Source organism: Eptatretus burgeri, chromosome 10 (assembly GCF_056783735.1).
Source record: "Eptatretus burgeri isolate ZD-2024b chromosome 10, Ebu_testis_v1, whole genome shotgun sequence".
Classification (NCBI taxonomy): Eukaryota; Metazoa; Chordata; class Myxini; order Myxiniformes; family Myxinidae; genus Eptatretus; species Eptatretus burgeri.
This window is the reverse complement of record NC_140970.1, coordinates 58,430,543-58,446,818: the sequence shown is the minus strand read 5'-3', so window position 1 is coordinate 58,446,818 and position 16,276 is coordinate 58,430,543. Positions and strand designations below refer to the sequence as shown.

At 42.6% G+C, this 16,276-nt stretch overlaps 2 protein-coding genes across 13 annotated transcripts in view; one reads left to right on the top strand and one right to left on the bottom strand.

Moving 5' to 3' along the window:
* The window catches only part of NAXD (NAD(P)HX dehydratase), a 74,380-nt gene extending 69,404 nt beyond the window's left edge, over positions 1 to 4,976 (top strand). For all 8 annotated transcript variants that reach the window (XR_015062478.1, XR_015062477.1, XM_085898540.1 and 5 more), the window contains 2 exons: positions 4,063 to 4,174; positions 4,515 to 4,976. Coding sequence is in view for 6 of the 8 variants with exons in the window: in XM_085898540.1 (XP_085754666.1) it covers positions 4,063 to 4,174; positions 4,515 to 4,659 (257 nt within the window). In the remaining 2 variants the exon portion in view is untranslated. The remainder of the gene's footprint in view (positions 1 to 4,062; positions 4,175 to 4,514) is intronic.
* Positions 4,977 to 5,181: 205 nt separating this feature from the next.
* Positions 5,182 to 16,276, bottom strand: part of CARS2 (cysteinyl-tRNA synthetase 2, mitochondrial) — a 52,931-nt gene continuing 41,836 nt past the window's right edge. For 4 of the 5 annotated variants that reach the window (XM_085898546.1, XM_085898542.1, XM_085898544.1 and 1 more), the window contains exons 9-16: positions 15,575 to 15,708; positions 15,382 to 15,449; positions 10,083 to 10,149; positions 9,712 to 9,850; positions 7,329 to 7,452; positions 7,120 to 7,218; positions 6,759 to 6,962; positions 5,182 to 6,677 (exon numbers count right to left, since the gene is read on the bottom strand). In XM_085898546.1, coding sequence (XP_085754672.1) covers positions 6,600 to 6,677; positions 6,759 to 6,962; positions 7,120 to 7,218; positions 7,329 to 7,452; positions 9,712 to 9,850; positions 10,083 to 10,149; positions 15,382 to 15,449; positions 15,575 to 15,708 — 913 coding nt within the window. In that variant the 3' untranslated portion in view covers positions 5,182 to 6,599. The remainder of the gene's footprint in view (positions 6,678 to 6,758; positions 6,963 to 7,119; positions 7,219 to 7,328; positions 7,453 to 9,711; positions 9,851 to 10,082; positions 10,150 to 15,381; positions 15,450 to 15,574; positions 15,709 to 16,276) is intronic. The other variant, XM_085898547.1, reaches the window with a different exon arrangement.

Below are 16,276 nucleotides of genomic sequence, written 5' to 3'. Positions count from 1 at the left end.
CCTCCCCTGATCCTCGAATTTGCATATATCGATTCTACTCCGACGTGCCTGGAGGCGGGGCCAAATCGCCCCGCGCTTGCTGATAGGACGGATCAGAAGTGGGCGTGTATCATTCCTGATCGGACTTCTCCTCGGAAAGGCTGCTTTTTGCACCCGCTGCTCGGCGCGCGCCCTGTACGAGTCCAGGACTGCCTGACGCTCGGTGTCCACAAGCGGTGCGGGAATGGCCGCAGAAGGAGAGGCGAAGGTGGTGGAGGGTCTAAAGTGGCAGTCCCTGGCCACGGTGACACTTGGAATGGCGGTGATGCGATGGTTGCGGGATGGTGTGCTGTGAAGGTAAAGGTCCTGGCTGTTGGCGTTGTTGTTGTTGTGAAGCGGCGTTGCGGTTGGTGGTTGTTGTGTCATGGCGGTTGAGACGTGGTTGGTTCAAAATAAAGATAGAACAGAAAAACGGCTATCTTAAAGGGTCGCAGCCCGAATGAATCATATTTATTCCCTCTAAACAACGGGTTTGGGGCTAACTACACATGTACTTAAAGATATCTCACCTACGGGACCTGAATGGTGGTTTGCGAATTTCCTCAACCACAACAATATTATTTCTGTTAACGTCTGCACGTAATTTGACGTTTCTCCTCCGAAACTGCCGGACGGATTGTCGCCACTTTTGGCATGCGGGTGGTCTGTGGTCTAATTAACAGCATGGGCTATGTGAGATCGCGCCAGACGGTGAGGTTTGGGAATTTTTGACGATTTTTCTAATTTTTACATTCGTTTGCATGGTGATGTGTGACGTCACCGCTGAGAGGCGTAATGACATCATCGGTCATTCGCTGACGTCATTATGTCTGTCGTCAACTGACCGTCACCGCTGAGAGGCGTAATGCCACTCCGAGAAAACAGCGTCTGCAATGTAAAACCTCTTCTGCACATGGTGACCACCTCAGAAGGTGAATTTGAAACAAAAAATGTAACAAGAAACATTGTATATAAAGAAATTCCATAAATCACATTGTGAACACTGGATATATTGATGTCCTATTGAACCCTCACTTTTGAAACCGCACAGAGCTCGGGTTTGGCTAGTATATGTATATATACATACACACATATACAGTCATACGCGACTTAACGACGGGGATACGTTCTGACAAATGCGTCTTGGAATTATTAGACCACAGACCACCCGCATGCCGAAATAACCGAATATTAGCTTCTGGAAACTCCAGAAGCTAATATCCGGTTATTTCGATTTTCCCAATAACGTGTGTTGTAAAACTTCATTGTCAGATATCTCGGTCAGTTTGTAACGTATCACCATGTATAATGCACCGTCATGAAGCATATTTATGGGCTTTCAAATAAACCCAATAACTCAATATTGAATTTTTGTGACTTCCGAATAGTGCGCCAGCGTATTAATCGTAACAAAAGGCTTCATGGTTAAAACCGCTACGGTTTTTTGAAATACAAAATGTTCGTATTCGTTGACTTTTTAAACATACACATTCTCCTACTGTTATTTGAATGCTCGAACTGCATGCGCACGGCAACAGCTAACTGCTGATCGATCTGCTCATGAAAGAGCCAGGCAAGCGGAGTCAGCTGCAGAGAGAGAGTCGTCTTACTGCTGATATATCTGCTCATGAACGAGCCAGGCAAGCAGAGTCGGCTGCTGAGAGAGAGCGTCGCCTAACTGCAAATAGAGCGTCACACCGACGGGCGAGAGAAGCACAAAACTCACGTTCCAGGTTTCTAGGTCCGGGTTTTGGCAGGACATCAAGGACAGTTGCCACTGCTGCGACAAACATTGAGTGGCTCAAGGCTGCCTTCAACTATGACCTATCTGAGGATTACGGCAGCATAAAGCCTTCCTTCCATAAATCTGAGGAATAAAAGAAGCCTTCCTAATTTTCTCCATACAACGAATGCTTCAGTCTAACTAGCGTGAGGAAAATAGGGCAAATTTCCCGGGTATTACCGGGTACTTCAGCTAATATACATACATACATATATATATATATATATATATATATATATATATATATATATATATATATATATATATATATATATATATACACATATATATATATATATATATATATATATATATATATATATATATATATATATATATATATATATATATATATATATATATATATATATATATATATATATATATATATATATATATATATATATATATATATATATATATATACACATATATATATATATATTAGCTGAAGTACCCGGTAATACCCGGGAAAAGATGAAGAAAGTCGGCAGGAGTACAAGGAGTGGCGTCGAAAAGCAAAAAGAGAGGTGGCTAAGGCCAAGGAAAAGGCATATGACGAGCTGTATGAGAAGTTGGATACAAAAGTAGGGGAAATATATATATATATATATACATACATACACAGGCGGCTGCAAAAGTAGGTATACTGTAAGGATTCTCCCAGTATTATAATAGTGGTGCTCAGATTCATTTAATACTTGGGCAAACAGTTTGAGCATTTGAGGGATTAATATGTTTATTATTGGTATATTATTGTTGATATGCTTGTATAATCAATAAAATATGTTTTGTGCGCACATTTTGTTTTTCATTACTGTTTTCCTTCTTTTGCAGCCCTCTGTATGTATATTTTATATGTATATTTTATATATATATATATATATATATATATATTTTATATATATATATATATATATATATATATATATATATATATATATATATATATATATATATTTCTGTTAACGTCTGCGTGTAATTTGACGTATCTCCTCCAAAACTGCAGGACGGATTGTCGCAACTTTCGGCATGCGGGTGCTCTGTGGTCTAATGAACTGCATGGGCTATGTGAGATCGCGCCAGACGGACACGTTTGGGAATTTTGGGCGATTTTCTAATTTTTACGTTCGTTTGCATGGCGACGTGTGATGTCACCGCTGAGAGGTGTAATTCCGTCATGACATCGGTCATTCGATCTGTCGTCGACAGACCGTCACCACCGAGAGGCTTAATGCCACTCCTAGAAAACAGCGTCTGCAATATAAAACCCTCTTCTGCAGATATGCTGACTACCTCAGAAGGTGACTGATGCAAAAAATGTAACAAACATTGTATTTAAAGTAAAGATTTATTTTTAAAAAAATATTTCTGTTAATGTCTGCACGTATTTTGATGTTTCTCAACTGCCATAATTACCTGTGTTGTGTCTTGCGGGTGTGATCTTCAAATTAAAGCGTCCAGCGGTGTTTGATCGTCGGATGTGCGCCAAAAAGTGCCGTTCATTGAAATTTGCATTCTGATTCTCTGTCACCCTCCACTGCTCCTGTTCAGTCTAGGGCTGGGCCTATATCATGTTAAACTTGCCCCATCAGATGCCAATCTTCCAGTCACACTGCAGAGGATGCAATTTCCAGTCAGACTCGCATACTCGATGACCATAAACAAATCCCAGGGCCAAACATTTGACAAACTCGGAATATACCTCCCAGACCCTGTGTTCTCCCATGACCAACTATATGTTGCATTTTCACGTGCAAGAGGTTACTCCTATATATCTATCAAAGTGGACAATAATTCCTCACAATGACTATTCAGCAACAAGACACTCACTCAAAATGTCATCTACAGGGAGGTCCTTCAGAAAACTAAGGAAAGGTAACCATAGTGCATCACATCCCTAATGACACCCTCCCCAGCTTCCCACAACATCAACTGTTATGCCTCATTCACCTTTTGCCACCCATTCGACTGCGTGCGGAGCACGGGTATATGCTAGTATGTATATATATACATATATATATATATATATATATACATATATACATACCATGTCGGTTTAAAAAATATATATTCTTATGCATGTGAATGAGGGCAATATAATGATTGCCACGTCATTGTTGTGGAGCTGTCATGGTTATATTTCCATTCCATCGTTCTTTGAAGTCTAACTACTGCCACTTAAAGCTGAAAATGTAATGCAATACAAGAAATCATTCAAACGCCATGATTGAAGTGATGATCCCCAAACTGGCTTGCAGTGGAGCGGTGCAGCACGAGTGGGAGTCTGAGGCGCTGTGGTGGCCAGGGTGATATCCTGGCTGGGGTGCTTGGTGCAATGCTCGCTTGGGCTTCAGCAGCACAAGTCTCCAGGTGTGTGTGTGTGTGTGTGTGTGTGTGTGTGTGTGTGTGTGTGTGTGTGTGTGTGTGTGTGTGTGTGTGTGTGTGTGTGTGTGTGTGTGTGTGTGTGTGTGTGTGTGTGTGTGTGTGTGTGTGTGTGTGTGTGTGTGTGTGTGTGTGTGTGTGTGTGTGTGTGTGTGTGTGTGTGTGTGCCTTACCTTCCTTCTCTTGTAAACGATTCCAAGTCACTGTGGTACGATTCCTTTCACACCCTGATGGTTAGTTCAATTGCCTGTGTTATTAAACTTTAATGTAAGTTGAAATCACTGAGGACCACATCTCTGTTTCCTCCCATGGTTTTTTCTTGGCTTAGCCCTGGCATGGTTGTGGCTCTTGGAGGTTGTCGTTTAACGAGGGAATGTGCTGCACGTGCCTTCAAAACACATGGACGAAGCACACTCACTACCGACATGATTCACCACATTGGGCCAGCCTTCAAGCAACTTTATGAAGATTGACTTCCATTGGGCACTGGATCCCCTGGCCAACAGTAGTTACTGGGCTGGCACATCGTTTGAGAATCTATAGCTACAGAGGCTATGCAGGGTGAGATCCGAATGAATTAACAAAGCCAATCGTGATTCTGAAGTTGATGGAAATGGAACATTTCATATTGTCCTGCTCACTATGGGAAATGGCACACAAATTAAAAAATGAAAATGTTTTCAAACATGGCGATCATTCATGCATCGTATTGTATCATTGTGGGCATGGGCTGCTCATGTCAATACGACAGTTAATAAATGATGCAAGTTCCTTGCAGGATATGATTGGAGGACATTTCCCTTTGTCTGAATGTGCTGGCATGGTTGCCAGAAAAAAGCTTAATCGCTCGGTGTACTGTACCTGGAGGTTCTTGTGACTTGGACAAGGCATTTTTCTGACCCACCCTTTAAAAAAAAAACTGCTTGGAATCAGCAATCGGATGGATTTCTGATGCATTGGTCACCCACAAAGAATGAAACAATTAACTTTGTCCATTGATCAAAATACATTTTTATTAACCGTACATAACAATAGCATTTTTACAGCAGTGTCAACATAACAGCAGGATGGTGATTTTTTAGTGATGCAGATGTCGATTTTGACACTAGGCAGTTGGAGTATCACCAGGGGGTTGGTTGGACCTGTTTGTGTTGTGACCTGAACCTGTGACTTCTTATGCAGGGAACCCATATATATTTGTCCACTTGAAAAATGTCCTTGTAATTCATTTAAATGTACATTGATGTCTGTCATGCAAGTTCCCTCAATAACCTTCAACCTGTGTAAAAATAAAAATCACAAAAAAGGGGCATTCTAACTTCCAATTATGGTTGCTTTGAATTGAACAAATGGTCCTTTTTAAACAATACGGTTAACCAGAACCTACTGTCGAATTAAGGGAACGAGGCAATGCATTTTTGCAAGAAAAAGACTTTCGCATTTACATCAGCAAAGTGTAGATTTTTCAGCCTGCTCCAGGTAACTGTTTTCCAGTGGTAAAGATGGTTTATTCTAACGATGGATAAACTCTTAAAAAAAAATCTATGGAGTCGATCTGATTAATTTTTGCAAGTGGAGTCGGGCCAGGCAGGTGCTGTTCAACATCAAGAAACGCAAGTGCCTGCATATTGATCGTCTGAATGCTCAGTCTCGGTATTGCATCGGTGAAGAACCAATCACCGACGTCAGAGAGGAACAAGATATTGGAGTTTGAGTGATGGCAGCCTGAATGTTAAGCAACAATGTTCTCAAGCAGCCCTGACGGTGTACAGGATTTTTGACCAAATAAGGTGGATGTTTAGATACAAGTCGACATCTACAGTGAATACTTTGGTAACGCCCAATTTCAAGTGTTTTATGCAGGGATGGGGGCCATAGCTTCAAAGGGATGTGGACCGACTGGATAATGTACACATGAGGCTGATTAGGATTATTTTGTGCTGGGTTAAGAGCTACACAGGCCCAAGGAGACCAAGATTGGTAAATCTCACAGCCCCAGAGTAGGAGGTAGAGGGGAGACTCACGGTAGGCTTATGACTGAGCAGATTTCGATGACCGAGCATATGTTCGTGTCCTTCAGCATCCTGTGTCATCGGGCATGACTTTCTTGCAAAGAACTTTGATAAAAAAAAAATTTAATCACTTTTTAGACAAGCTATTCATTCACCACTAGCAGCTATATTTGTTCCATGTGGTTGGGCTAGCAAAAATCTCTGATTGAAGAATCAGACCATGGTTAAAAAAAAAAAAAAAAAATGCTGTGGATCACCCCATGTCGACTTCAGGAAAGACAGCTTTTTCTTGCAAAGGTGGGAAGAACCGAAACAAATCGACTCCCTAACCGTGGTTTTGTCCACGGTATGTTCCACACAGGCGAAAAGTAGTTTGCTGTCAAGTGTGCTGGAGGTGAGGATCAACAATCTTCCACGTAGAACGGTCTCCATAATCCTGATAGGGTTAACGCCCATCCCCAACAAAACCGATAAAAATACTAATTGAGTGGTGGTCAAAATTGGTGTGAAAAGTATTTTGAAGCCAAAGCAGCTGCGATTTATAAAATTAACATTCTTACCTTGATTTGAACACCAACGGAGGCAAGTTCATCTCGTGTATTATCACAAGCTTGCAATAAACGCTTGCGAAGAAGAAGAAGACTCTCTGCTTCTTCTCGTACACCGCTCATCTTTGCCTCACGAGCCAGTGCTAGCTCTCTCACAGCACCTCTGAATGTCACGAGGCTGTCGAGCACGGCACTGGAATCGGATGCCGACACATCCTGGGAATGGGATGCAAAGATTCCAAAGAAAGCAAGTCGATTTAAAGCTGTGGTCAAGTGGGCAGCTTTCTTTTCAATATTAAAAAAAAAATAATCAATTCCATTAAGTGTTTTCTTGCAGATGTGTTTTTAACATTTATTGAACAATAAGACTTACCCCTGAATCGCTGACTTGTAGGCCAAAGTTTTCCAATATCCTTTCGACAAAGGCCAAAACAGCTGCCACGACGGCTGGGCTCCTTGACCCACTCATGCCCTAAATTGAGGATGAGGTTAAGGACAGGCAATCAACTGTGCAAGGAAGCTTTAAAAGAGCAAATCTTTGTATGTATACAAGTACCTTCATGAGTCTGCCTGGGAATTTACCTCAACGTGGGGCTGTAGGACCACGTTGGTATCATGTACGAGTCTGATGATGATTTCCATGGCTTCTGGAGTGTTAAAGTCGTTGGCAAGAACCGTCTTTACCTCATCCTCAGTTTTGTTGAGCCTGAACAGAGTGTGTGTGTGTGTGTATGTGTGCGTGTGCGTGTGCGTGCGTGTGCGTGCGTGTGCGTGCGTGTGCGTGTGTGTGTGTGTGTGTGTGTGTGTGTGTGTGTGTGTGTGTGTTTTGAGTAAGTAAATACTATTTAACAACAACTTGAATGTAAAATTTTTGTATAATCTCATGGTTCTCTTCTCCAGGAACTCGAATACTCCAAAAACCCATCCCTTCCCATAAAAGGATACATTTTTGCAGCATCTGTGGCTTCAAAAGTATTTCAAATCCTCAAAGATTAGTGTGACACTTCTCAAAACTATAAGATACACTAGCATAACCCGCGCTCTGCGCGACATGTTGGGGTGGGTGTGTTTGAGAAAGGAACTGATGCAGAGTATCAGTAGTAATTTTACTTTAATGCAGTAAGTGGAATATGATTTCACTGTTTCAGAACCATTTTATTTACTTTTTTTGTACCATCCACCTCATATGGTCTTTGACATAATGTAAGCTGAATATCACGTTACTCGAGCGCAGAACAAAGTCGAAGATAGCGCGACACGAAACCACAAACTCGGAAATAATATATAAGATGTTTCACTGGCCAATACTTTAAATGCCACTCGAGCAAAATCTTAATCCTCTATTGTGACGCATTAATGGGGTACAAGAACCTGTAGCGTTTCCTAAATTTTCGATAACTTGCCCTGTTCACAAATTCCTTTTAAACTCAAGGAGAGTTGACACCCCAAATGATTGTGTTCCAAAGTGACCAGATGGTCCTTTAAATGTTATCGGTTATGTACAAAATAAAATTGGAATAGAGGAAGGAACTGGTGCAAATTGTTGGTCCATGTACATCCCATGTCTGAGAAGCACTTCACATGGAGTGCTCCAAGGCAGTATCTTGAGCCCAGTCTTGTTTATCATCATCTGCATAACCTCAAGGATGCTCTGGAAAGCACTCTTCTTTTTTTTGCAGATGACTCCACATTATGTTGTGCAGTACCCCCCATCCATCACACTGACAGGTCGAATGCAGCTGCATGTCGATTAGACACAATGGTTTGATAAATGGAACACGCCTTTCAATCCTGGCAAAACACAGTCTCATCCTGTTGCTCTGGAAGAATTGTTAAGCAAACCAACCTACGTTTCCATGGGAAGAGCGGCTGTCTCGAACTTCTCAACCTCACCATCAGCCTTGACCCCTCCCAGGACGACAGTATAGTAAAGCCAGCCTCCAAAGCCAGCAACAGACTGGGCATCCTCATTGTTCCAAATCATTCCTTGAAAAAAATCAGAGCTACTGAGAGTTTATAAGGCCTTTGTCCATAGCTCAGTGGAGTACTGTCTCCTTTATGAGCTGGAGCCCCAGCATCACTCTATGATGGAGTCTCTCCTGGATTCAATGTATTGTGGAATCTAAAGCTCTTTAAATTATTGCAATCTCCTACAGTGAGGCATGGTCTGATCCTCTCACATCGCAGAGAGGTCGGTGGTCTTTATTTATTTATTTTTAATCACCTTTCCTCTGGTCTAACTCTGTCAGCCCTCAAGACACATCCATCATTCCAGTAATCTGAGTCAGTCCAGGCTTGCCTCACACCTCAACTCTTGTTCCTCTTTTCTCCTGTTTGTGGAACCATCTTCCTGAGACTTCGATTCCCCTCTTTGCTCCAGGGCTTCAAGCATGTGGTGTACCACCATCTCAGACAGTGTTCCCATCAACTCTTTTCTATCCCCAGTTAACTCTACTGACCCTAACCCTCTTACTTGCAGGTTAATGTATGTCCTTCCCTCCTCAATCTCTCCTCTTTTCCTGTGGCTCCACCGTCGGTATGCTGCCTTTGTACCATCTGTCACCTTCCTCTTCCATGTGCCGACATTTTCTTTTTTTTTTAACATCTTTTTGTAATGCTAAATTGCTTTTGTTCAGTTCGTTAATCATTATTATGACCAAAAAAAAGGAACTGTAGGTCGAACCGTAAAATGGTGAAACAGAAATTAAAAAAGAATTTACGTGGGGGCATTGCCAGTGTGGTAAGCCACACTTGCACACCCTCAATACTGGGGGGGGGGGGCGGGGGGGTCCTTTTCGTTTTGTGGGGGGAGTTGGAAGCAAGGGGTCCTGGTGCAAGACATTTTTCATGCAACAATGGAATGTATTTGTTCCTTCTCATGAGATTACTGTGACATTGAGTTAAACAAGGTCAATGTAAGAATGATCTTGCATTTCCATTTTTTTTTTTTGCAATGTATTCACACCTCTCCCAGAGTGGAACTTCAGCAAAGGCAGCGGCAGTTTGTATCCCAGAAATGTAGGCATTGGCTCTGTCGCGGAAATTGCTGATCAAGCGTAGAACACCACGAGCTGCTTTCATGCTCTCAGGACCAAATTCCATCTCTACAAATCGTTGCAACAAGTGAGAACCAGAAAAGTGATGAATGGACAAAAATACCACCAATAGCCTGTGGTACTGATAAAACCTCCTGAAGGTTTATTACGATCCTTTACAAATTCCTTAATAATTTGCAATACGACCTTGCTGTGCCTACAATAGTTAGAAAAATTGTCTGGGCTCGTGTTCCTGACCATAGCAAAGCATTCAGAGAGATGGCAATGCGAGGCAACTCACGGTTTCTGTACTTGGACTGCAGGCAGAACATACGAAACTCAGTGGGAGAATGCTTCTCGAGGAAATCCTGGATAAAAAATATAAAAACAAAAACAAAGAAGCACATTAAGCCAGACGTTCATCAAACATATGCATTTATATTAATGGATATTTTCAACACCTCACTGGGGTCAGGACAGGTACTGGAGGATTCGAGAGTAGCAAATGTAACACCATTATTTAAGAAAGGATCTAGAGAAGAATTGGGAAACTATAGACCTGTTAGTTTAACTTCAGTTGTGGGGATGGTGTTGGAGACATTGATTAAGGACCAGATGAGGAACCATTCAAACAAATACAAACTAATTAAAAGGTAGTCAGCATGGGTTTACCAAAGGTAGTTCCTGTTTAACAAATCTTTTGGAGTTCTATGAAGCAGTGTCTGGTTGGGTGGATGAGGGAAAGGCAGTGGACAGAGTATATCTAGAATGTAAGAAGGTGTTTGATAAGTTACCACATCAGAGGTTGTTAGCCAAAGTGAGGGCTTGTGGAGTGGCTGGTCAGGGAGCAAATTGGATTGCAAACTGGCTTAGTGGTAGGAAGCAAAGAGTGGCTGTGAGTGGGAGGATGTCTTGCTGGGAGGATGTAAGTCGTGAGAGATACTGAGTACAGGGATCAGTACTCGAACCATTACTATTCATTATTTACATCAACGATTTGGATAATGGCATAAAGAGTAAGCTTTCCAAATTTGCAGATGACAAGGCTTGGAGGTGAGGTGGATAGCAGAGGGGGTGCTGATCAGATTCTGAAAAATATTAATACTTGCATAGATTGGGCAAAATATTGGCAGATGGGATTTACCCTGAGCAAGTGAAAGGTGTTGGGGATAGGAAAGAATAATGAAAATAGAAATTACAGGATGCAAGGGATAATTTTGGAGCGTGTCACACAGGAGAAGGATCTGGGGGTGGTAATATATATCAGAGGTAAGCAGGCAGCACAGTGCCTGGTAGCTATAGGTAAAGCAAACAGGGTTTTAGGTTGTATTCAGAGGGGGATCAATTATAAATCAAAAGAGGTGGTGTTAACATTGTACAGGAATTTCGTGAGGGCCACATTTAGAATATTGTGTACAGTTCTGGTCACCACAACTCAGGAAAAGACATCATCAAGAGGGTTCAGCGCAGGGCTACTAGATTGATTCCGGGCCTAACTAGACTCGGCTATGAGGAGCAGCTGAAGGAGACAGGACTTTATACGTGAGAAAGGTGGCGGTTACGAGGAGATATGATGGAGATGTTTAAGATAATGAAAGGTATAGATAAAATCAGTGCAGATGAATTATTCAACAGAGTAGACAGTCATAGGACCAAGGGCCATAGCCTGAGACTGAAGAAGAGGTGAGTTAAGACAGTAGTAAGGCAGGGGACTTTTACTCAGAGAGTAGTTCATGCATGGAATAGACTCCCTGGAAAGGTCGTGGCAGCAGAAACAGTAGATAAGTTTAAATTGTAATTAGATAGGTACCTGGAGGTTATGGAGATAGAGGGGTATGGGGATGTTGATATGACTTTTAGGTAGTTTGAGCATTGATGGGTGATTACGCATGTGTACGGAGTGCTGTTGGTGGGGGGGTCTCGTCAAGGGGTGTTGTCGTTGATGTGTTTTTAACCAAGCCCATGCCCCCTCCTCGAGAAGAAAAAAAAAAAAATACAAAAAAAAAAAAAAACAACATAAATAAATAAATGAAAAACCCACAAACACCCTATTAAAAAATAATAAAAAAACTTGCATTTTCTTCTTTGGATCTTGTGTTGATAAATTAGTGTGGTGTCAATGTGGCACAGATATGATGCACTGAATGGCCTCCACCTGTGTCTGATTTTCTTGTGTTTGGTATATTATGTGGACGTTTTATATATTTAGTGGTTTTAAGAGAAAAACAGGTCTTCACATCAACATGACATTCAGGTGGTGAACCAGGGCTTTGATGACTGAAAAACTGAGCTTCATTTTTCTCAATGTCATTAAAATGGCTGCAAGGTAATCCAGAAGCAAGGGCAGAATCATGAAGCCAAGGGCTATCCCTCTCTCACCTGCCGTTATCAGTGTGTCAAATGATCGATCCTATTTTAATTTGAGCTAGAGCTAAGTCAACGACGCACCATCACAAATCTCCATGCTTCCCATCTAAAGCACAGTTGAAAGATTGCAAAAATTTCCAACAGGAATGACCTAATATCAAATATGGAGTTGATTTTTTTTTTTTTTTTAACGTTAAGTCCCCACCCCCTGGGAGATGAACCAGGGGATCAAATCCATAAAATTGTTACATATTTCATGTGTCTCCCAATATTGATTGCACATACAAAGCTTCATTTAAGAATGTGCTTGTAATTGCATTTTTGTTTTTTTTTAACGCCACCCCATGGTTGGGGCCAAAAATAATACTTCTCACATTTTCTTTCCGTGATGTGGTGATCATAACCATCAAGTTTGGTGAATTTCTGCACAAATGTTTAGGAGATAGCGTGACAGACAGACGGAACCGATGACAATATACCTCCCCCCTCCCCACCCCTGTTTTGTTTTTTCAAAAAGTGTGGGGATAATAAGGCCTTTTACATCGGAAGTTGCTGGCAGAGAAAGTAGAAGAGAATTTGATCTGAAAATACAGTAATGGCTTGGTTACATAGAGATGGGGGAGGGCATGCTGGATGACCCGGGATCCAAAATATAACACAACACCCCAGCATTGACGATGATCGGCTCCACAATATCGTGCAAGAGTTAAAAGGAACCCAGACCTTGCAGAGCCATTATTTGGAGAAAATCTAGACTGTGGAAACAGGTGACCACTTGCAAACAAGTCACAAAGCTGCTGTAATGGGGAATACGAGAGGTGGAACCAGAAGGATGACAATGAGCATGGGCACAGGTAAACTTTGCGATACGCCCAAATGTTCCGGGGCAATGGCCATGACATACGGTACTCTTTCACTGCTGGCAGCAGGAGAGAAACGTTTGTAGTGCTTGTCACCTGATGTTAGAGATATCTTACAGTAATGAAATACTGCTTTGACCCAAGACTTGCAAGTGGTGTTTATGGCTGCTGGCATTCGTTGGCTGGACCACACATGTTCAGGGGTCAATGAGATAACGAAAGAGTCATCGTGCCACTGCACGGCCAAAGATGAACCAAAACCAGCTTAACTTGGAAATTGTGAAAGTCAGATTGCTTGAAGAACTCAAGTAAATCCAGAAGTTTAAGAACTTGAGGTAATTGAGGAAATTCAGAACTCGCGAAAAGGCTAAATGCCTCAACTCTGCGTTTTCTTCGAAATCTTGTGTCCCAAACCGATTGCTTTCTGTACCCACCTTTCCCAATCACATCCAGCTGTTCCTGGACTCTGCGTCCTTTTCTCCTGACAAGGTGGGGAGCTTGCTGTCAAACCTCAACTCTGATTCTGCAACCAGTCCAGACTGCATCAGCCCACATGTCCTAAAAACCAGCTCCTCTGCTCTTGCTCACCCTCTCTCTGTTCTATTCACCCTCTCATTTGCTCAAGGTCATCTTCCATCTGCTTGGAAATCAGAAAACATTACAGCCCTGTATAAAAATGTGCAAAAACAGATCCCTGCAGCTGCAGACCAATCAGCCTTCTCCCAATCATCAGCAAGGTTATTGAATTCATCATCGCTTGAGACATTAAATCCTTCCTCTTCTCCAATTGCTTGATTTCCGATTATCAATTTGGATTTAGACCAGGTCATTCCACCCTGTATATGCTGATTCTGCTCTTCCAACAATGGATGGAGGTCATCAATGACAGACATGAGAACAGAGCCATCTCCCAAGACATATTGTGATCTTTTGATATGGTCTGGCACCCTGCCCTGCTCATCAAACTCTCTTCCTCTGGTATCCAAGGCCATCTCCACTCATGACTCGCAGATTTCCTCTCCTGGTGCAGTCAACGTGTAGCCCTAAATGGAGTTCTCTCATCCCCTCTTCCTGTCCAGGCTGGAGTTCCTCAAAGCAGCGTTCTGGGACCTGTTCTCTTTCTGGTTTTCATCAATGATCTCTCAGACTCTGGAAAATCCTCTTTATCTCTTTGCTGATGACTCCACCATCTGCCGTACCATCTGTCATCCCTCAGATCGGCAAGCAGCATCCTCTTCACTCTGCAGACCTGGATAAAATCACAATCTGGTCCAACATGTGGAAACATGTCTTTCAATCTTGACAAATCTCACACTCTCACTATGTCTCTTCGAAAGAACCATTTGGAACTCCCCCTCCCCGTTTACTTTCTCAACAATCCTCTTATAGAAATCCTTTCATTCAAGCTTTTGGGTCTCACAATCTGCCACGATCTCTCCTGGGAAAGCCACATTTCTAAGCTGGCCTCCCAAACAGTCGCCGACTGGGCATCCTCCATCGTGCAATGTACGTCCTTTGCACACCTGAGCTCCTGACCACAAACAAAGCTTTCGTCTGCAGCCTGATGGAGCAATGCTCTCCCCTCTGGGCTGGTTCTCCCGCTTCACACCCAGCTTGGCTTCATGCTGTAGAAACCAAGTCATTTAGGATCATTGGTATCTCCCACGATGTCGCTGAGTCTTTGGGTCTCTCACTCTCTCACTACAGGCAGATCGGTGGGCTTTCTGTCTTCTACCGTCTCCTCTCTGGCCTTGCCCCCCCCCCGCTCTGTCTGCGATCTGTTCCCCCTGCATTTCCGCAGGGTACTTCAAGGTCCTCCAGAAACCCCCTTCTGGTGAAACTGCCAAAATCAAGAATCACTGCTCACCTTTCTTTTTTTTTTTTTCCTCTTTTTTTCCCACCTCTGGAACAAACTCCAACTCTCTTCAATCCCACTCTTCCCTCCAGGTCCTTAAAACAGCTGTTCACCACCATGTCATACTTTATCTCCCCCCATCCAAAACCATGATCTTTTCGACCCCCATTAATCTACCCCAAACCTACCTCCTTCAAATTCCCTGTTTTCCTGAAAGTACCTGTAGTATCCATCTTGTTTACCCAGTGTACCCTGCCCATCCCTCTTCCTTCCATAGATCTCCTATTGCCTCTGTTCTCCATTGTTTTGTGCTCCCCTCTCCCAGCCCTCATCTCCTGCCTCGACAATGTATGCAAGAAAAAAAAGGTTTTTCAATATTGTTTGTACCCAAGCAAAATCGGTCAGGAAAAAGTCTGCACAGGTAAGGGATTTCAATGAAGGTACCACATTCACCTTACTCGCTGTGTTCCACCATTAGAAAGTGATTAAAAAAATAATAATAATAAAACCAATTCTACCTTCACAGTAATGTAGTTCTTCAAAGACTTTGACATCTTCTCTTCGCTTCCTTGAAGGCGCAGATGGCCTGGAGATGGCATGTGTACATAGCAACAAAATGGGTCTTACACACCCATGGCCGGCATAACCATTTAACAGTACGAGTGCAGTAGTTTTCATCAAGATGGGCAACATGTTGAAATGAAAACCCACCAGTGTGGAGGAAGTAGTTGCACCACTGTGATGTTCCGTGGAAGGCCTCACTTTGTGCTACCTCATTTTCATGATGTGGAAAAGCCAAGTCCTCTCCACCAGAGTGCAAATCCAGTTGTCCTCCAAATGCCATACTGCAAATTAAAATATCTTCAGCATCTTGAATCCATTACAACTTAACTCGCAATTCAACCTGCTGCAAAAGTCGAGTCCTATCTGTCACCATGATTATAATACGAGTTACCTAATGACGAACCTCAGTGCAGATGCAGATCGTTTGGTCCATCAAGCCTGTGCAATGATTGCCAACACACGGTTGTTTGTCTGCTATCTATCCTTTTTAAATGCTGAGTGACAAGCAAGGAAGCAGCACGTACCACATTGATCTTTGGTATGACTCGGCCAGGGTTCAACCCACTGACCTCTCGGACTCAGAGCAGACGGTCTCACCATTGCACCACTGAGTCAGGATTGTGTTACACAAGAGCCAAGTGTAGGGATGCGAGTGACCAAATGGTGAAAAACGAAGGATAGCGAAATCCAATCCCTGAACTCCATGACTGATTAAAGGTGAAAGAGCGTTCCATTATACAGTACTTATAAAATACCTTTAACATGGAGTAAATTCACATCATGATTTGGTTGGCAATAAAGAAACAAGAAGCGAATACTTCGATATCGCGCGGCTGGGGGCAGTAAAAG